Source organism: Halichoerus grypus, chromosome 6, assembly GCF_964656455.1.
Source record: "Halichoerus grypus chromosome 6, mHalGry1.hap1.1, whole genome shotgun sequence".
Classification (NCBI taxonomy): Eukaryota; Metazoa; Chordata; class Mammalia; order Carnivora; family Phocidae; genus Halichoerus; species Halichoerus grypus.
Genome location: NC_135717.1, coordinates 40658513 through 40678425, shown reverse-complemented (window position 1 = coordinate 40678425; position 19913 = coordinate 40658513). Strand labels below are relative to the sequence as shown.

General features: G+C 62.7%; 1 protein-coding gene across 6 annotated transcripts; it reads right to left on the bottom strand.

Annotated features, from left to right (window-relative positions):
* Positions 1 to 280: 280 nt before the first annotated feature.
* RHBDF1 (rhomboid 5 homolog 1) lies at positions 281 to 17930 on the bottom strand. 6 transcript variants are annotated; one of them, XM_036083520.2, is made up of 18 exons: positions 17802 to 17922; positions 7251 to 7391; positions 7051 to 7181; positions 5909 to 6122; positions 5298 to 5507; positions 5103 to 5225; positions 4873 to 5030; positions 4127 to 4384; positions 3899 to 4010; positions 3701 to 3775; positions 3450 to 3611; positions 2662 to 2762; positions 2446 to 2509; positions 1944 to 2038; positions 1686 to 1761; positions 1513 to 1613; positions 1231 to 1384; positions 281 to 981 (listed from the first exon to the last, which is right to left on the bottom strand). In XM_036083520.2, exons 1-18 carry the CDS (start codon positions 17805 to 17807, stop codon positions 562 to 564), a joined length of 2601 nt encoding a protein of 866 aa, XP_035939413.1. In that variant the 5' UTR covers positions 17808 to 17922; the 3' UTR covers positions 281 to 561. The 6 variants fall into 6 exon arrangements, 5 of the variants coding, with proteins under 5 accessions (XP_035939413.1, XP_077931179.1, XP_077931181.1 ...); XM_078075053.1 differs by having other exon boundaries at positions 7051 to 7391; positions 17802 to 17923; XM_078075055.1 differs by having other exon boundaries at positions 7051 to 7565; positions 17802 to 17919.
* Positions 17931 to 19913: the final 1983 nt, after the last annotated feature.

Sequence of the window (19913 nt, the reverse complement as noted above, 5' to 3'; positions counted from 1 at the left end):
CAGAGGGAGCGCTGGGGTCAGGGTGCTTCTCCGTGGGGGCGCGGGGACGAATGTGACAGCAAAGCCGTGGGTTCTTCTATCATTGTCAGCTGCCAGTCACCCTAAGGAAGGGGGACAAGGTGCAGCCATCCACCTGGCTGAGGGGCTTCACTGGGAGGTACATTTGACACTTAGTTCCCCGTTCTGGGGAACTGTAAGTGGGAGGGGAGGGTGGGGAAGAGGCCTGAAGGACCTCCCTCCACAGCCCTAGCCAGAAACCAGAAAGACGAGGCAGCTCTGATAAGTTAGTGGCAGCTAAAACGCTCCCGGTCCATTTATTGGCCACATGAGGTGGTCGTCCAGAAACTAGTTAGAAGGTAATCATGGGAACTAGTGTAATAAATGCCCTGAAGTACGAGACGTTCACCAGCAGTGAACAAGGCACAAGAGGTCAGTGTTCAGGAAACGGGCAGGCCTGCACACAGGGCTCGCGGGCCGAGTCCTGTGGCCTGTGAGGCTCGGGGCAGAGAGCGTGCCCAGCTCTGGCCTGCTGGGGCACACGGCCCCGGTGCCCCCGCCAGCTCAGTGGAGCTGGGCGTCCAGCTCGTACTTCTCACAGAACTTGTCAGTGAAGGGGATGCAGGTGAGGAACTCACACCACTCACAGCGGACGGGGTAGAAGTAGAAGAGGACCACCAGGCCGGCCAGGAGGCCCAGGAAGACCACCTGAAAGACGATGATCTGGCAGCGCTTGCGGTACAGGTCAAACTTGCCGAAGCTGATGTAGGGCAGGAAGGCAAATGACAGGAAGAGGCCGCTGATGAAGCCCGAGATGTGAGCGAAGTTGTCGATCCAGGGCAGCAGGCCAAAGGTGAACAGGAAGAGGACCACAGCCGACAGCTTGAAGAAGGCACGCCAGGGCCGTGCCAGGACCTGCCAGCTCTGGAAGAGCTCCACGAACAGGCAGGCCAGGATGCCAAACTGCGAGCCGGCTGGGCCCACCTGGCGACAGTGTGGGTGGCTGTGAGCTGGTGAGGCTGAGCAGACGACACCCACCCCCAGCCTGGACCCAGAGCCCCATCTCCCCATCCCGCCTCCCATGGCCCAGAGCGCGTCAAGATGGAGGAGCCAAAAGGAGATGCTCCCAGGCTGGACTCTCCAGGGACCCAAACCCAGTGCCAGACATGGACCCAGTTTAGGATGGGCAGCAGGTACACTCAGGAGGGTGCCCACCCTGGGGGATGCCCTTACCTCTGCCCGGTATGGCAGGAAAATGGCACTGGCCAGGTTACCAGTGACACCACTCAACAGGTAGATGATGGCTATGCGGTGCCAGCCTGCCAGCTTCTCCAGGTCCCGCAGGACGGTCATCTGGAAGCAGACGGACACCAGGCAGTGCAGGATCCTACGGGGGGGCGGGGGGTGGTACTCAGCAGGGAGGCCACCCCTTCACCATCTCTGGCCAGCCACTCCTAGGGTCCTTGGGGCCACTCACCCCACCTACCCCTGCTCAGCCCACATGGTATCACTTGCCCAGCGTGCAAGAAGAGGGACAGCCACAGGCGGTAGAACTGGTCAGGCACCTCAGGGTTGAGGAAGGGCAGGAGCCCACACACGTCATCCATGCAGTGCACCTGTGCAGAGTGGCCCATCAGCACCCACTGTGGCTGGGGGGAGAGGGGAGGGACACTCGCCCCAGAGCCTACCTGCGAGCACAGTGTGGCCTCCTCATGGAAGTAGCCCCTCATGAAGTCACAGTACTCCCGGGAGGTGATCTCACACCTGGAAGGTCAGGCCAGGGTTGAGAGGACTTGGAGAGGGACCTGCTGGGGCCCAGGGGCAGAGGCAGCTGACTGCCACCCAGGTCCCTTGGTATCTCAGGTTATTTCCGAACTTGGTGAGGGAGAGGGACCCCAGGGCAATGTTCTGCACCCAGGAAGGGCTGTGCACACGAGCACACCTACCTGCCCTTTGTGCCGATGCAGCAGGGCCGGCCCGTGAGGGCACAGTCCATGTGCGGGTGGTTGGTGTGGTTCCCAGCGCTGTTTTTGGTGCAGATCTGGGTCACAAATGGGGGAGAGCTGGGTTAGGGCCACCCCCAACCCTGAGCCCCACACCACGCTTGGGGATTGGGGCAAAGATGCACAGGTCCTAGGGTAGGAAACCGGCCTCCCTTGACTTCAGGCATGCTGCCACACCCTGAGACTCCGATGAGCCATCTGTCTAGTTGGAATAATGTCACTTGACCTCCCAAGCTTCCACCTGCTTCTCCCGTTCTGGCTACCTGCTCAGAGAAGCAGGTGTTGGGAGGTAGACAGGCTGGGCAAAGGCCTGGGGCACAGCATCTGAATATGCAGGGTGGTCCCATGATGGCGATCTCTGGCATCACATCACTAATGGATGAAGTGTGGATTCCTCCCCAACATGACAAGGGTGATTCCAAACAACCCTTTCACTCTGGCTCACCGGCCACTTGGTGATGTCATCTGGCCACTCGTGGGGATCCTCTGAGGAGGGCTCATCACACACCCTGCGAACCCAGCATGTGGTCAGACCCCGCTTTATCTCCTTGGCATCCACACCTGTCCAACTCAACAACAAGGGGGGCTATACCCTCTCCCCCCACACCCCACAGAGCCATGGGCTAAGGTGGTAAAGGCGGGGGCGGGCAGCAAGACTGACCTGGGGTCCTGGTGGCAGACAGAGCCAAACTGCCTCTTGTGGCCGCCAAGGTCTGGGGCATTGGGGTGTAAGGGCCACTTCACCCACACTGCCAGTGTGGACTGTGGGAGACACAGGGTCAACCCCTGGTCAGAGCCCACCCCTTACCAGCACCGTCAACAGGACGCAGGAATCACCCTTACCCACAACCCAATCTCAATGAAATTACACTCCAGAAATGTGCGGGCATGTTGGGAGACCTAACAGGATCTCAACAGCAGAATTCCTATTAGCTTCAGAATAGAAACCACCACAGTCCGGGAACTGGTATAAACTACAGCAGCTCCGCACAAGATGATGTGATAAAAACCTGGATGGGGGGCGCCTGGGTGGTTCCTCTGGTTAAGCATCCCACTCTTCGTGTCAGCTCCGGTCATGATCTCAGGGTCCTGAGACCGAGCCCTGCGGCCAGCTCTGCGCTCAGCGGGGGCCTGCTTCTCTCCCTCTGCCCCGCCCCCTGCTTGTGCTTTCTCTCTCTCTAAATAGATCTTCTTTTAAAAATTAAAAAAAAAAAACTTGGATGAATCTTTTTTGCTTTTTGGGTCTCTTTTAATTGCTTAGGGGAAAGAATACGGCACTACCACTTGTGTCAGAAACAAGATGCACACGTGCAGAAAGAGCGCCCCCAAATCAACGCCTGGTTACAACTGTCTGTGACGTGAGAAGCAGGAGATGGGGGAGGCAGGGAATGAAGGTGAACAGAAGGCCCTTGCTTTGAACCACAAACACACGGCAGTGGGGGCACCCACCGAGCACTCGTCCTCCGATGTCTGCACACACCCCGACCGGTCGTTGCGCACGCAGCAGGCCGAGTGCTTCTCACGCTCCCGCGCGGCGCGAATAAAACTGTGCACCTGCGGGTCCTGGCGCATGCAGGGCGAGAACTTGGCACCGAGGTGAATGAGAGCCTCCTGCAGAGGAGTGGGACGTGCAGCGGTGGCCCTGGCCCCTGCCAGCCCAGGGTTCCCACCCTCCAGCGCCCACAAGGCCCTGCCCTCACCGAGCTGGGCCCGATCCAGAAGTTCTCCTGCTGCACATACTTGACGTTCTCATAGACGCCGCGGTTCCGCAGGACCTGGAAGGTTGGGGAAAGAGATGAGACAGATCCCGCTCCGGCCCTCTCCTCCCAGGGTGACGCAGGAGGCAGTTCAGAGCCTAGACTCCAAGGGTCTGGGCCGGGGAGGGTGCCAGGGCTCACCGAGTCCACGGTCTCATGCTGCGAGAAGCCCACAGGCGCGATGCCGTAGATGCACACGGCTAGAATGGTGACGAGCGAGTGCACGAAGGTGAGCCAGTAGGTGAAGAAGGGCCTGCAGGGTGGAGCGTCAGCAGAGGCGGCATCCCCAACCCAGAGCACCCGCCCCCAACCTGGAGCTTTGCCCGCTCGAAGCTGCAGCCCACCCCCACACCCGCACGCCATGCCTACCTGTGGTCATCCATGTCCTCGATCTGACGTTTGACGTAGCTGTCGATACGCTTGCGGTAAGTGCGGTTGGTGAGCCGGCCTACCATGCCCAGCCCGTACGGCCGCTTCTCCCTGGCAAAGAACTTGCGCACGGGCATCGCGATGCGCTGGCCCCGCCGCTGACCCGCCGTGCTCACTACCTCCTGCCGTAGCCGCACCTTAGGTTGCGGGGCCGCTGCTCCACCCTCCTTCTGCTTCCGCCAGCCTCGCTCTAGGGGCCTGGAGGGAAGGGGCGCAGTCAGCCCCCGCCCTAGACGCCCGACCTGCTGCAATCCCTCCTGCACGGGGCCGACCCTCCCGCTCGGTCTTGCTCCTATCTAGCAGTGAAGGCTCCGTGCAGCCATTCAGCCTCCTCCCAACCAGTAAAAGCAATCCTGAGCCCCTCTGGGGTGGAAGAGGTAGAACCTGACCTACATGAGGTTCCCTGACAGTCTGCAAGTACTAATCACAACCCTCTCCTCCTCCCTGCGGGACTCCGCCCAGCCTGTGGGTTCTGGGATCATGTGCCCGTCCCGCAGGTGGGCAGCTGAGCCTTGGAGGGTGCCTGGCCCTGGGTCCCATAGCCACGGTGCACAAGCTGGGCTCACACTCCACAATCCTTCCCTCGGCCCTCCTGGCACCAGTGTCCCAGGGCCCAGCCACTCCTGACGGCCAAAAGTCTGGCCCCCTGCCCTCCCCTCCCCTCCCCACGGGCCAGCGGCACTCACAGCATCAGATGGCTGCGCTCAAGTTCACTGCGGTCCAGGGCCCCACCCGTGAGGTCGGCCTGCTCCGTGGCTTTCTCCCAGTCCTTGAGCGCCGCCTCCGAAGGGGACTCGAACACCTCGTCTGGGTACGTGGACAGCTCCTCATGGAGGACTCCTTCCTGAGCAAACATAGGCGATCAGGGTGGGCCACGCAGACAGAGGGGTGGCGGGTGATGCCCCTGTGCTCTTACCCGGGCAAAGAAGGACGTGTCCAACTCGTCGGGGAAGTCAGCTGTGTCCTCCTCCAGGAAGCTGGCAGGAGTAAAGCTTCGGCGCTGCGCCCGGCGCAACGTGCCATCCCTAATAGAGCGGCCCTGCCAGCAAGGAGGTGAGCATGCGGCGTGCTGGCCGCCGCGTTCCCAGCCCGCCCCGGCCCCCGTACCCACCTTCATCAGGGCCGCGGCCGCCCGGAAGCTCATCTTGGCCACCGATTCGCGCTTGCGTCGCCGCGGGAACCGGCTGCAGCCCGAGCGGGAGCTGGAGAAGGAGCAGAAGGAAGCAGCACCAGGCGTGACAGGCGTGTGCGGGGTACTCAGGCCGTCAGCCGTGTCATCCGCCACGCGGAAGGCCCGGCCCCGGGCCAGGGGGTCTACGATCTGGCAGACGGAAGGAGATGTAAGAGTCCAGGCCTGGGCCGTGGCTGTGGGGGCCGCTTCCCCACCCTAGACCCCGCTGTGGAGAACATAGCTGCCCCTCCTTCCCACCCCCCAGCGGGTCCCTGGATGGCTGTGCAGGGGGCTAGGAGGGTCCCTGTCCTCACCCATGGGGCCTTTACAATGCTGTGCATCCTGGGATGGTCTCCCATCCCGATCCCAGGACCCTGTCCCCTCCCCCAGGCCCCAGTTCCCAGAGAGTATCTTAGGTGCTTTTCTGGGACCACGTGACTGCCCCCACGCCAGGAGCTTCGCAGAGTCTCCTGTCTTCAGGTCGGCCGTGTCCCCAGCCCCGGCCCAGGGAGCAGAGAGAGGCTGGTGGGAGGCAGCAGGGCTCGGCATACCTTCTGCATGCCCAACTGGCACGGCCCCACGTACAGTGGAGGGGGCGTCTCAGTGCTGGCCAGAGACACATTGTCCTGGCTGGGCAGGTCCAGCTCCCGGATGACCTGGGGCTTCAGCTTTCCATAGCGCTGGCTGCAGTGGCGGATGCTTTTCCGCTGCCACTTCTGGGTGCTGTCACTGTCCTTGCTCACTCCGAACCAGTCCGCGGTGCCCCTGCCACGGGAGGGTCTCAGCAAGGGGAAGCCAGGTCATCCCCCGGCCCCGCCAGGGTGGACAACGTGCCCCAACCCAAGCCTCCAATCACGCCCGGGGCCTGGGGCCTGGGGCCAGGTGCGCTGGGTCTAATCAAGAGGAAGGATGGGTTCCAGCCCTGGCCACCCCCTAAGCAATTAGCCAACTCCAAATTCCCTCTAGAAGCGCAGATGGCAGGCCTTGCCCAAGTGAGTATTTTACACCGATCCTCAGCCCATCCCGGAGAGGGGGGTTCATGGGGAGACACTGAGTCCACAGATGGCACACAGAGCTCAGCCCTTCGCCAGAGAGCTTGGCCCCAGGCAGCAGCTTGACCTGACTCCACAGAACTCAGGCAGTGGGCACTGCAAGGCCAGGCAAGCCATCCACACCTCTTGGACATGCAAGGAAAACCACCACCAGGACCTGCTGTTAGGAACCCCAGGGAACACCACAGGCACCGGCAGCCCCCAAGAGATCGCACGCCATGCACACGCCACCTGACGTCCACACGCTCATGCCCTGCCCCAGGTACCTGAGCAGGGACCGAGAGAGAGAGCGGCGCTGTGGCAGAGCCCTGCGGGCAGCGGGGGGACCCAAGAGGGGCAGAGTGTGGACACGCCCAGAGCGCACCTGCCGGCTGTCCAGGGGCCAGAGCGTTGGGATGGGAGAGACAGAGAAGGAGACAGGGGGAGGTGGTGGGGAGCAGGGAAGGTGGCAGGTGAGAGCAGTTGGTCCCCAGAACAGGAGGAGGACAGGGTGACATGGGGAACAAGATGGAGGAGACAGCCGAGACAGGAGGGACCCTGGCTCCGGTCCCAGCCCCCGTACCCAGAGGGGACAGTTCTGCCTGCCTCTGCCCCCCGACCCCCCAGCCCCCACGGGCGGAGCCACCACGGCAGCCGAGTACCTGCGGATGGTCTGCGTGATGGACATCTGGCGCTGCAGCGGCGGCCGCCGGAGCTCATGGTGGGACGCGGGGACGTGGGCCGTCTCGGCAGGCATACTCACACTCCGCAGGAAAGCCTGGCGTCTCAGGGGCTGCGCCGTGGGGTCACAGTGAGGAGGCTGGACGGGGCACACGCCCAGCCCCTGCCCAGCAGCGCCTACCTGGAAGAAGCCGGGTTCCTCTGTTGCCGGGGGCACCACAGCCGGGATGTCCAGCCTCAGCCAGGGCGGCTTCTTGCGCTGCAGGCTGCTTGTGCTGTCCCTGCGGGCCTCGCTCATGGCGCCGGGTGGGGCACGGCAGGCCTGGGGGGTGGGTGATTCAGTGCTGACGGACCTCTCAGGGGTCACTGGGCCCAGGGAGGGTCCTGGCCCCGATGCTGGAGTCCTCCTCTGTGCTCAGCACCGATCTGCTCCGTGCCTGCTTCGCCCGTCCCTGGAGACACCGCGGGGCACAAACTAGGCCCTCACAATACAAATCTATTCATGTCGAAAGAGAGAAATTCAGGACAAGTATTTGAGCATCTACGATGAGCCACTCCTAGGTGCTCAGGGACACACTGGTGGAGAAATAAGGAGACAAAAACAGACAAAATCCCTGCCTCCCTGGAGCTTACGGTCCAGACAATAAACCTGTAAGTACAGGGCACCTGGTGGCTCGGTCGGTTAAGCGTCCGACTCTGGCTTTCGGCTGGGGTCATGATCTCAGGGTCGTGGACCTGAGTCCCACTCAGCACGGAGTCAGCTTCTCCCTCTCCCTCTGCTCCCCCCACTGCCCCACCGCTTGCACTCTCTCTCTCTCAAATGAGTAAATAAAATCTTAAAAAAAAACCAAACAAACTATAGGGGCGCCTGGGTGGCTCAGTCGGTTAAGCATGTGACTTCAGCTCAGGTCGTGATCTTCGGGGTCCTGGGATCAAGCCCCGCATTGGGCTCCACACTCAGCGGGGAGCCTGCTTCTGTCTCTGCCCCTCCGCCTACTTGTGCTCTCTCATTCTCTCAAATAAATAAATAAAATCTTAGAAAAAAAAACAAAAACCTGTAAGTAAGTAGAGACACCATGTTAACACGTGACAAGTATGATAGGGAAACATAGCACGTTACGGTTGCTGGGGCACGGATGTCTCCCTGGAAGGTGACATCTAGCAAAGACCTGAAGGTGGTGATGGAGTGAACAAGGCTGCTGGAGAGGGCAGAGTTGCTCCTCACACAGGGAACAACCAGTGCGAAGATCTCAGCGAGTGTGCACATAGGTCGGCTGAGGGTCTCGCCCCAGTCTGTACATGGGGCGAAGTTCAAACCTGTCTGACCCAGACCGCACCCTCTTCCCCACCATGCCGTCTGCTCCGAAGACAGAAGGCCCCTGCACCCATGACAGGGGGGTGCGACCCCTGCATCTCACGGAGGAGTGGCCACGGGGCTTCCCTGTCCGGGAGCTCCCACCTGCAAGGGACCTTCTGAAAGCCACCTGGGCGCGGATGCTGCCGGGACCACCAGGGGGCGTCGCGCACCCAGAAACAGACACATGCCGCGCACCCACCTCAGCATCTGAGACCCAGGGCGAGGGCCCAGGACCCAGAGCAGAAACGCCAGGGCTTGATGTGGGCCTCCACTGCCTGGCCATGTGACAGTGAGGCAACGACTATGTGACCACGGCCTCTCTGGCGCTCTACTCCCTGCTTACAAAAGGTCACCTTCAGGGCGGCTCTGGTTGCCCCTCCCCAAAGAAGGACCACAGGGTGTCTGGAAACGGGAGATCCAAAGCACATTGTGGGGCATGGAGAGCAGGGGAGTGGCCGAGCAAGACTCGGAGGGAAGAGACCCCAAAATTCCTCCACTGCATCCAAGAGCTAGGGAATCCGACAGACTCTGAAATTCGGGTTGGGGGTGGCACCTGGGTGGCCTCTGACTTGGGCTTAGGTCATCATCTCAGGGTGCTGGGATGGAGCCCCGTGGTGGCGGGCTCCGCACTCAGCTTGTCCCTCTGCCCCCACCACCACCACCACCCCCCTGCTCGTACTCTCTCTCTCTCAAATAAATAAAATCTTAAAAAAAAAAAAAAATTCGGGTTTGGGAACCCACCCACGAATGCCTCTAGAAACGACCTCCCTTGCACTGCCGAGGAGATGTAGAGAAAACCCCACCCCTGCCTTACAAATAGGAAAACTGAGTCCTACAGAACAGGGGCTTGCCTTACCCGAGGTCACGTATTTGGGTGGCATAACTGGACACAGGCCCAGGATGCTGCCCACAGCTCCTACTGGACTTACACAGAACAGGGAAGGCCAGAATTCTGTTCGGAGCAACTCCCAGCTCTTTACTGACCTGAGAAGGTCGACCTACATAGACCCAGAGGGCATGGAATGCTGCCCTCCACAAAACAGGGGCAGCCCCAGGTACTGCGCACAGCTCCTTCCGGCCCTGGACCCACCGCTGGGGATCCACAGGCCGGGTGCCAGGGGGCTGGCCTCTCCAGGAGCCCCCCCCCCCATACATTCCCAGCACCTCCAAGTGATACCGGCTGGTCCTCGACTTCGGAGTCCAAGGAACCTCTGGCAGCTGTTCGGCTTACACCACCACCCACACCCATGCCCCTACCAGCTCCCACTGCCCCCATGGCCTCTCCTCACAGCTCCCGCCCGCCTCAGGGCTCGAGTCACGCCCCACCCCTGCACACGCATTCTGCCCAAGGACCCACAGCCTTAGTCAGGCTGGCCCCACCCTGACAGATGCTCCCAGCCCTGGATCCCCGGGCACAGCTCAGGGCATCAGCCACTGGAAGCCTCAGGGCAACAGGCCTGGTCCAGAGCCACTGTTCAGTAGACATTGGTCACTTCTGAGCACGGACTGGCAGGGGCCCGTCCTCACCATCTGGAGTGATGTGGGGTTCCTGAAAAAGACCCTTCGGCGGGGTCTGGTAGGAGTAGCTGACCACAAGCCGAGGTCGGGGCAGGGGGAGCCCAAGCCAAGAAGTGGGAAAAGGGTGGTGAGGTACCCAGGGACTCAGACATTCCCCAGCCCCTGCTAGCCTGGGCCTACAGCTGGCCCCAGGAACACAAGAACCATTGAGCTCATGAGGGAGGCACCAGATCCCTGCCCGTGTGCCCAGATCTCCCGGGGTCCCTCACCTCCACCCAAGTCCCTCCTGTTTTGGGGGTGGAGGCAGGAGGGTGCTCTGTAACCCACAGGGCTCCAGGATCCCCACCGTGCCCCCAGTGCTGCGGGGTCCTGGTCTGCCCCAGCCCTCTGTGCATAGTTTCCCATCTGGGCCTCAAGTGGGTGGGATCCACAAGGGGGGGTGCTCCACAGTGGGCCCCAGGGGTGTGGGGGAGGGGCGGGCCCAGAGGACAAAGAGTCTGGGCTGGGGAGGGGCACCGCGCCCACCCAGAGGAGACAGTGGCTCAGTGTCCAGGCCTCCCCCAGGCGCACAGTGGGCTCTTGTTCCCAGACAGCCCCTCAGGGGGGAATCCCAACAGCATCTCTGCTCTGCTGACCCCCTCGGTGCAGGAAGAAACGGCAGCCCAGGGAGGGCCTGACTGCTCGGGGTCACACATCATCTGAGTCACTCTGGCGACAGTCAAGGCTGCCCACCCAGGGCCCAGCCCCATCAGGAGACCCCTAACTGGGCATCCAGAAGTGAGCTAGAAAGTGCTGACAACTGCTCAGCATGCTAAGGGTGGGGACCGAGCCCGGCAAGGGGGCACGAAACAGGGGCAGACACGACACCCAGGCACTCCGGGCAGCACAGGACAAGTGTGGGGCTCATGACGAGGGCCCAAGATGGGGCTGAGGGACGGAGGGCCCCGCAGGATCACAGGACCACTAGGGCTGCTTTAAATGGATGGAGAGAACTAGGAGTAGCTACAGCCTCAGGGCAGAGGGCTGGGTGGGGAGCAGGGGCAGGTCCTACTGAAGCATATGCCTGCCCTGCGGATGAGCGGGGACCCTCTGGGCTGCCACATGCGCAGACAGAAGACGGGGCCAGGAAGCCAGGGGAGAGCTTGGCCTGAGACACCAGGCAGACCCTGCTCACCTTCACCACCTGCAAGCCTCAATTTTTTCGTCTGAAAATTAGGGGCCACAGCAGTGCCTGGCACACAGAGGTGCTTGAGAAGCAGCAGCTGAACCAAACGCCCGGGCCGGTCAATGCCTGCCGGCTCTGCGGGGCTCCCTGAGGGCAGCCAGAGGAGGAGAGGGGAGGGGAGCACGAGGCCCAGGAGCATGTACGACCAGAACACTAGCCACGGGAGGCACCTGGCCGTGGGAGCCTTCGGAGATGCCCAGTTTGGTAGGGTGTAACCAAGAGGCAGGAGGAGACTGGGGAGCAGGTGTGGCCTGCCCCAGCCTGGACAGTGGCCAGAGCCACTGTGAGACTGGATCCTCAGGTGCGAGCGGCGGCCACCAAGGCACTCGGGCCTGCTCAGCCAGCTGGCAGGACGATGCCAGCAGGGGCGGCTGGAGGCTGCGTGGAGAGCCGGGATGGCCCAGCCCCAGGACAAGACCCACCAAGCCCCGGCCCCGCCCTGCCCAGGGGACCGCCCACCGCCAAGGTCAACTGGAGCAATGGCCCCACCCCAGGACACCTGCCCAGGCGTGTCCCCAGCTCACCCGAGCATGATCCCAGTGCTCCAGCCTCCACACTAGAGCCCTGACCTCTGACCCCCACTCTTCTGTTTGACCCCTAATCTGATGCCCAACCCCCGAAATGCCCTGCGAGCGGGGATCACTAGCCGAGTGGCCTCCCAGAATCCAGGTCTTCACCACCCACATGCTACCGTGTAGCAAAGCAAGTCACCTGGCCTCGCTGTGCCTCTCTGTCTCATGTATAAATGGCATCATGCTAAAAATGGTACCGGTCGGGTCCTCAGCCCTCCTCAACCCTCCCAGACCTCGCCGCTTCTCTGTGAAGGAAACGAGCTCAGAGAGCAGCAGGGCAGGCCTGAGACCTAGCTGATGGCCTGCACAGTGCCCTCTGCCCATCCCAAAGGGGACACGTCCATCCCTACCTCCCCGTGTCACCCGTCACAGGACAGACGTCACCCCAGACAGGTATGCAGAAGGCCAATAACAGAACAGGAGGTTCCCTGCCACAGGAGGCCCCGAAGGCACAGGAATCCCTGGTGATAATTACACGCCGGGACCTAACCAGGGAGGGTGGTGCAAAGGAGGCTCTAGCCCTGGGGAGGGCTGCTGCCCAAAGGCTCAACAGGCACGTACGGACCTGGGGGTCCCCGACAACCAGAATCAAAGCCCTGGACCCCACTGGCTCTGGCAGGTGCTGAGAGGGTGAATACACCCCAGGTTGGGGAGCCCCAAAGCTCAGAGAGGTGGCAGGTCCGTGCCCCACAGTCAGCAAGCCAGCAAGGGCACAAGGGAAGAGACTTAGCTATAGCAGATTCTGGCTTCAACAACCTGAGGTCTAGCTGGGTCTCGGGAGTTAGGTGAAAGCCTCCCCCAAGCTGCAGAGGGGAAAGGCCCACATTCTACCAACATGCCTGGCTCAAGGGCAGATGAGCAGCCGGGCCACCGCTCAGCGCCCCCAGAAGTTCCCCCACTGACTTGACGCACGTGTGCTCCCGGTGCCCTGACACCCTCGGGCTTAGCGAGCTCCTCCCCGGACGGGCCAGCTCCTGGATAGTACTAGAGAGGTCCCAGGAGGGAACACCAAGTTCTGAAGTCTGTTTTAAGAGCAGAAACGGCTTGTCGTCAGAAGCCTGGCACACCTGCCGGAAACCTGGGTCTAACTGACCCTGCTGACCTATCACAAGCCCTGGGAAGGGTCCTCTGTACCATCTTCCAGATAAGAAAACTGAGGCTCAGAGAAGCCAGTCACCACCTGAGGTCACCGAGCCTCCAAGGGGGGATTCAAAACCTTGGACAATGTCTGCCCAGGAGATGGGGTCCAAGGGACCCGTGTGCCTGCCTAGCTGGCCCTGGCCACAGCCCCCCAGGGCCCCCAACTCCACCCTGTCCTGACCCAGAGCCTTTCAGCTCAGGGAGGAGGGGTCGCCCTCAAACACACCCAACCCAGAGAACAGGCAGAAGCCAGGGAATATGATCCTTGGGTAGAAAGTGGATCCTGTCACAGACACCGAAGCTGGAAGGGGAGCACATCCAGGGAGAGGAGCAACGGGGTGTGCCCTGAGTAGTCACTGGGAGCTGAGAAGACCCTGACGGGGGGCCCTAAAAGGCAGGGAAGACCTGGGTGATCCCCTCTGAGCCAAGGGCCCCCCGAGAATATGAGTTCCCAAGGACAGCAACTTGGCCGGACACTAATGCTGCGTGAGGGATTCTGGTCATGGCAATTCTCCAGCTCGGCTGCCCTCAGTCAGCCTGTCTGCACAATGGGAGACTGGTTGGCTGCTTGGAAGGGTTGGGATGGGGCCTGGGGCCCCGCATCTTGAATTTGGGGCCCCTTGACTCCTGTGCCCACCTACTAGCCCTGCCCCGTTCTCAGGGAAAGGACCCAGCTTGCCCAGAATGGCCCCTGGTGGCAGGGGGCTCAGCTGAGGGGCCTCTTGGACCCCAGCCAGCTGTTGGGTTCCCCACCTTCCTCCTAATTTCTGGGGGCTCTCTAGGGGGCTGGGGCTGGCTCCAGGGGGGTGGGGAGAACCCAGCATCTAGCTGGGCCAAACCTGAAAAGCCAGTTTCATCCTTGAATCTTCTCAGTCAGGAAGTCCCAAGGTTGGGGGCGGGGGGGGGGGGGGTTTCCCAGCACAAGGCTAGGGCCTCGGGATCCAGGCCACGCCCACCCAGACAGACAGAGACACACAACCCAAGCTGCACCGAACGAACTCGGGTCAGGAACCAGCTGGGCCTTGGGCAGGCATGGCTGCGAGATCCCCTGCCCATTCCCCATCCAGCCAGAGACAAGCCCCCAGCAGGACAGACAGCTAGGCCGTCCCCCGTACCCCGAGCACCTGGGGTCCAGCCATCTTCCCTGCCAATAGAAGGCCTGCCTCTAGGCACGCCCCCACGCCCCCCACCTCCGCTCCTCTAGGCCACTGAACACAACGCATCGGGGTCTTAGGGAGTAGCTCCCCGGTCCCCGCAGTTCCAGGATTTACAGAGTGGGGAGACAGGGGTTGTGAAGTCCCCCGCCCCTAGCCCCCCAACTACTGCTATTACTGATGATCGTATTCCCATCCCCTGTGAGGACGGCTGGGACAGGGACGATCCCGAGGAGTCCCACCCTCGGAGCTGGAGTTTCGACTTGGAGCACCACCCACCGGTGGCGGCCGGGACGGAAAACGTCAAGGGGGGGAGGGCACAGCTCGGAGGAGCCTGGGGACACCCCCAGACTCCGAGCCCGCCCGCTCCCAGGACCCTCAGCTGTTGGGCGGGGGCTGGAGCCGAGCTGTCCGGCCCGGTCAGGCCGCCGGGACGTGCTAATCCGGCCCTGGGCTATTTTTGCGGCGCGCCGGGTTAGGAATCCCGGGCTGGGCCGCCTCCGCGGGTGGCTCGGGAAACTCCGGGAAGGAAAGTCCGGACGCCCCGGGCGGGGACTCGCCCGGACCCGTACCCAGGCCTGGACCCCGCGCCCGGCCCGACCCCAGCCGCTGCCAGCGCCTCTGGCCGTGGCGGGCTGAGCACGGGCCCCGCGCGCAGCGGACGCAGCCCCGGAACCCGCCCGGCCCGCGGAGCCCTGCGCCCCGCTCCCGGCGCGCTCACTCACCGCTGCCGCCGCCGGCACCGGGGGGTCCTCGGGGGTCCTGGGGGCTCCGGGGAGGGGCTGCCGCCGCCGGCCGGGAGGGCGCCCGCGCCGAGTCCCCGCCCGCGCGCCCGTCCGGCCCGCCCGCCCGGGAATGCCATGGAGCGAGGGGCGTGCGCGCCGGGGGCGGGCCCGGCCGGAGGGGGCGGTCGCGCTGACTCAGGGCTCAGGAATGCGCGCGGCCCGCCCGGCCCGAGTCACCTCCTCCGGGAAGGCCGCTGGGCTCCGCTCTCCCGTGTGTCCGGCCGCGGGGATAGCTGTGGCTGGGGGTCTTGGGCGCCTTGGCCGGGGAGGGAGGACCTAGTGGCCCAACGGGACACAGCCTCCGCGTCAACGGAAGTCCTGGGCTCCTCAGCCTCTCCCGGCCTCTAGGGTGAGGCCTGACCTTATGCTGCCTTGACTTGTGCTTGAGAAAGGGGGGGAAGGGGCAGGTGTGGGACAGTGTCCCTGGATCTCCTGTAAACCGAACCACCGACCTCCTCCGAAGGCCCACACTAAATCACTCACCCTACATGCACCCGGTCCCATGGGAGCACTCACACACTCATACAACACGTGCTCACGCATCCGTGTAGGCACACACCCACATGCTCTAACCACGTATCCATACACACGTGTTTACAGAGGCAAACGCACACTCTCCCACCCCCTTCCATCCAGTTATACACGTGCACACACCGCCACTGTACACTCCCACTCATGTGTTTACCCAGGGCTGCACACACGCACTCACAGCAAGGGCAGGTTCCGAGCAGTGGGCCCCTCCCCAGACCCCTGTGCTCCCCGCAGTCACCCCCAGGCCGGGCTGGGCCTGCAGCCCCCCAACCTGAACCCGTCAGGGCAGAGGTGGTACTGCTGGTTTCCACTCCGCATGCTTTGCTCTTCCAGAGCTTGCCCACTGCTCCCGGGGCGCTCATCCCTGCCTCTCTGAGTCGGACACGAAACGACCCATCTGCTTGAGGCTGAGGTGCGGATGGGAATTTCCCAGCATCCCTCTCTCTTGACTTTGCAGGACTATGTGGGGCTGAACCACTCAGAGGACGACCAGGGAAGGGGGGAGGGGAGTGCCAACAGCAGGGTACAGTCAGGGTACCCAGGCTGCCTCACCATGGTCGCCCTTATGGCCCTGGAGAAAACAGAACTGGGACCACAGGTCTCCTGAGGACCCTTTCACTAGTTGCCAGAACACCTTGGGGCACCTGTGGCCCCGCACCTCAAGCCTTGCAGTGCCTACGAAGATGGCCTTTGCTGTTCTGGGACCAGGTGGCACTGGCCCTCTCTGAACAGAGTCGCTGCACCGCCAGCAAGTCATGGTGGGCCTGACTGCACACAAGACCCCGTTCTTGACTACAGAGAAAATAACGTTGATGGCGTGAGGTGGCAGCCAGCTTACGGGCTGGCCCTGGAACCTGGGCAAGGGGCAGAATCCTTGATCATATCCTCTCCCATACCAGGGGACAAAGCGGTGCCTCCTCGATGAACACAGGCACATCAACACAATTCTCAGGTAGCTTTGGAGGAGGTATAGGAGGACTCCTTCCCTGGGGGTTGGGAGGGTGACTACAGGTGGGGACACAAGGCAAGAGGGCGGCTGCCCAGTGCTGATGCTCATGGCCCCTGCAGCCTACACGTGCCACTCCTCCCATGCCAGGCTCTCGGCCAGACAGGACAGTCTCTCCATGCCAGGCATTCTCGGGCATGCTCGACCCCTGCCAGGGATCAGCAGGCCCCGCCCACCTGGATGCCCAGGTGAGCCTGGCAGGGCCAGCGGTGGGGTCATCTCTGGAGTCCAGGGCCTGGGCTCGCCGCCAAAGCATGCCATGGCTGGGCATCCAGTGTTGGCAGGTCCCCTCTTGCAGCAGTCTATGCGTTCAGTGACAGGTAAATGGCCTCCCCTGTGTTCATTCAAGTCACCTCCTCCGAAGGGTCCTCTCGGTTCCTGAGCTTAAGTGGGATTCCCAGCAGCCTCTGTCACAAATCCTTGCCCCTCACAGGTGCTGCTCCCAAGGCATTACCCCAGTATACCCTGGCAGGCAAATCCAGGAATTCCCCAGGTTCTCAACCCACCCTGGCATCCTGAACAAGGACCTTGGAATCAAAGGATGGTGCAAGCAGAGGCCTGGACCTAGTCCACACGGACATATGTATCCATACGTGTATGCTCTGCCTCATGTCTGCCCCACTGCCCTATGCTCTGGTGGCGCCCCTACATGGAAAGCCAGCTCCCAGTCCCTCTCCTTCCTCTTCCTCCCAGCCCTAGAGAAATGGAAATCAACTGCAACTGCCCAGCATGTGGACAGGTGACTGGGGGTGGGTGGATATCTGGACCACCCCCGTGGCTGTGGACTTCACCCTAGGACCTGAGGGGGTAAGATCCCAACCAATAGGAGGAGTTGCCATCAGCTACCCTGGAGTCCTCAGCTCAGCAGGCCAGTTCCTGGGCTTTGGGGAGCCTGGGTGGGCCCAGCTCCAGCCCCTGGCTCTTTGGGGAAGAGATGAAAGTGGGCCAGGCCAGCCAGGGGCCTGAAGTCACTGACTGTTCCAGAGGCGGCGGCCCCTCCCCATGTCTCAGCGCATGGCAAGGGGTCCCATAAGCACCTGGGCCCAAGGCTCAGCAGCACTGGCAGCACAGCCCCAGAAAGGAAGGAGGCAGCCCCCACGCCCCTCCTTCGGCCACCCTCTCTGCCCAAGGAGGCTCTGACCCCCACAGAGCCCGTCAGATGCAGAGAGCCCTGGAGGCCAGTTGGGATACGAGAACCCCTGAGAAGCTGCCGGAGGGCCCTCCGCCATCTGACATGGAGCCCACTGGGCTCTGACCCGACTCTCTCCCTTCCACGGTATCAGCATCCCTACATTAAAGGACGCCGAGCCAGTGCGCTGGGTGCCCTGGGTCAGTGCTGGTGCTGAAACTGTGGACTCTGTACTATGCTTTTTCTCTCAAGGCTTCAGTCACTGGCAGCCCACCCCGGCACTGATCCCTTTCAAAGCATGAAGGGTGTCCTCACCTCCATCTGGCACGGACATCCTCCAACACAGCTCTCTCGGCCCAGCTGCAGGGCACACTGGGGACAGAGAAGGCCCTAGGCCCCTCCTCCCGCCAGGACCACCTCCTCTCACCCCCAGCCAGCCTGCCCAACAGGCCACAGTGAGAACGCTCAGCCCACCACTTCCAGCCTGTGGTGGAGCCTCAGACCGCGAACCAGGAAGTGGGGGCGGGGCAGAGGAGGGCCCACCCTGGAGAGGTTTCGCAAGCCCCTGCACTCAGGCGGGAACATCTGGAGAAAGTGCGTTGCTGGCACCAGCTCTGCCTCCTCCTGGGGGCTCCGGCTGTGCTCTAAGCCTCTCCTCATTCCCAAGGTGGGGGTAAAACACCCATTCGGGAACGAGTAGACGCCCCATGATTTCTACAAGGACCACGCACCATTTGTGAAATCAGAATAAAAATTAATACAAACGGCACCCACCCTGCCCCAGCCCTCACCAGGAGGACGGGGCCCAGCGGGGGCCTCAGTTTCCCTCCCAGAGAGAGGAAGAGGGGAAAGGGAGGAGAGGAGGGGGACTGGGCACAAAGGAAGGCAGGAAGCAGGCGTCATTGTTTGGGCCGAACGGCTGCGGGGGGTAAGAAGGAAGACAGGGGTGGGAGTCACAACTAGGCCTGCCTTCCGAGCATGGATTTATGACACATTGCCCACCCCCGGAAGCGGCACAGAGTGCCACAAACAGCTGGGTGGCTTCCAGCAGGCAGCTGGAAGGCTGGGGCCCTTCCTCCCCAGGAAGTCCTGGTGGGAGCCCTGAGGGGAGGGGGCCAGCAGCGCTGCTGGGCCTGGGCCTGGGCCCAGCCTGGAGTTCAGCCCCGGGGCTGGTCAGAGGAGGAGGAACACAGTGGGAGCCCAGAATCCTCCCAGCCAGGCTTGCTCTCTGCTCATCTGAGGCCCCATTCACATGGCCCATCGGGCACTTCCTACCTGACATCATCTTATGCCCAGTTGCTCTCTGAGGCCCCACAGGTACCCCCTCCCAAGGCCAGGGTCACGGAAATCAAAGTGCAGGCCCTGCTCTTCAAGGGTTTTCCCAGGGCAGGGGTGGGTGATACAGGAGGGTGGGACTGTGCCTGCCACAGCAGAAGGGCCCTGCAGGGGACCCTAGAGCTACAGAGTGTATGTGGGGGGGGGGGTGACTCTGCTGGGTGTTAGGTCCCCCATTCACCCTCCTGGTCCACTGAGCCACAGGGGCCAGCGGTGCGCACCTCCTACCCCCCATCCCAGCCCTACGATTGTCCCCAGACAACAGCCCTGCGCTTGAACACCTCCCCCAACCCATGGCCCTTCCTTCCACTGGACCAGACACTGCCCTCCCCAAACTCTCTTCGCCCCCCGCCCTTGGGGACTCCAATCCGATTTAAGAGATTACGGGCAGGATGGGCAGCATCGGAGGTGGGAGGGCGGGACGGTCCCCATACCGCCCCCAGCCGCTCCCCTACGAGCTGCAAGCCGGGCGTTCACGGATCCCCCACAGCCCTACCCCGGCCTCAAGCCTCTTGAGGAGGCTGGCCACGGTCCAGCAAGCCCGCCGAGGACGTGGGCGGGCTCCTCTGGGCATCTCTGGGCGGCAGAAGGGGTGGGGGCTCCACGGCGGACAGAATCCCCGGACCCGCCCGTGATGATGACCCGGGCAGGGGGCAGGGGCTTCCGGATAGGTCTGGCATCCGCTCCCTGGACAGTTTTCCTGGCCCACTCCCCATGTCCTCTCCCCACAAGTGCCTCCCGGAGGTCGGGAGCAAGTAAAACCCCTCCGCAGACCAGGAAGGCGTGTCCCGAGGACCGGGGCTCCGCCGCCACCTCCCCCACGCTCACTCCATTGTCACCCACCGAACCGTCTGCGGGCCACCCCCCCAACCCCCAACCGGGGCCCCTCGAGGACCTAAGCAAGACTCGTGACGGACCAGTCCTCTTGGGGGTCCGACCACTGGCTGGCGGCCGTGCAGGGACCACCGTGCTCGTGGGGGCGGGACGCAGGTCACTGGGAGGAGCACCAGGCTGCGGGGGCTCTCGCCCCCACCCCAGCCGCTTCCCCCGCTCCTCACGCCACAAGTGTCCCGGCAGCCCCCGGGGCTTTGT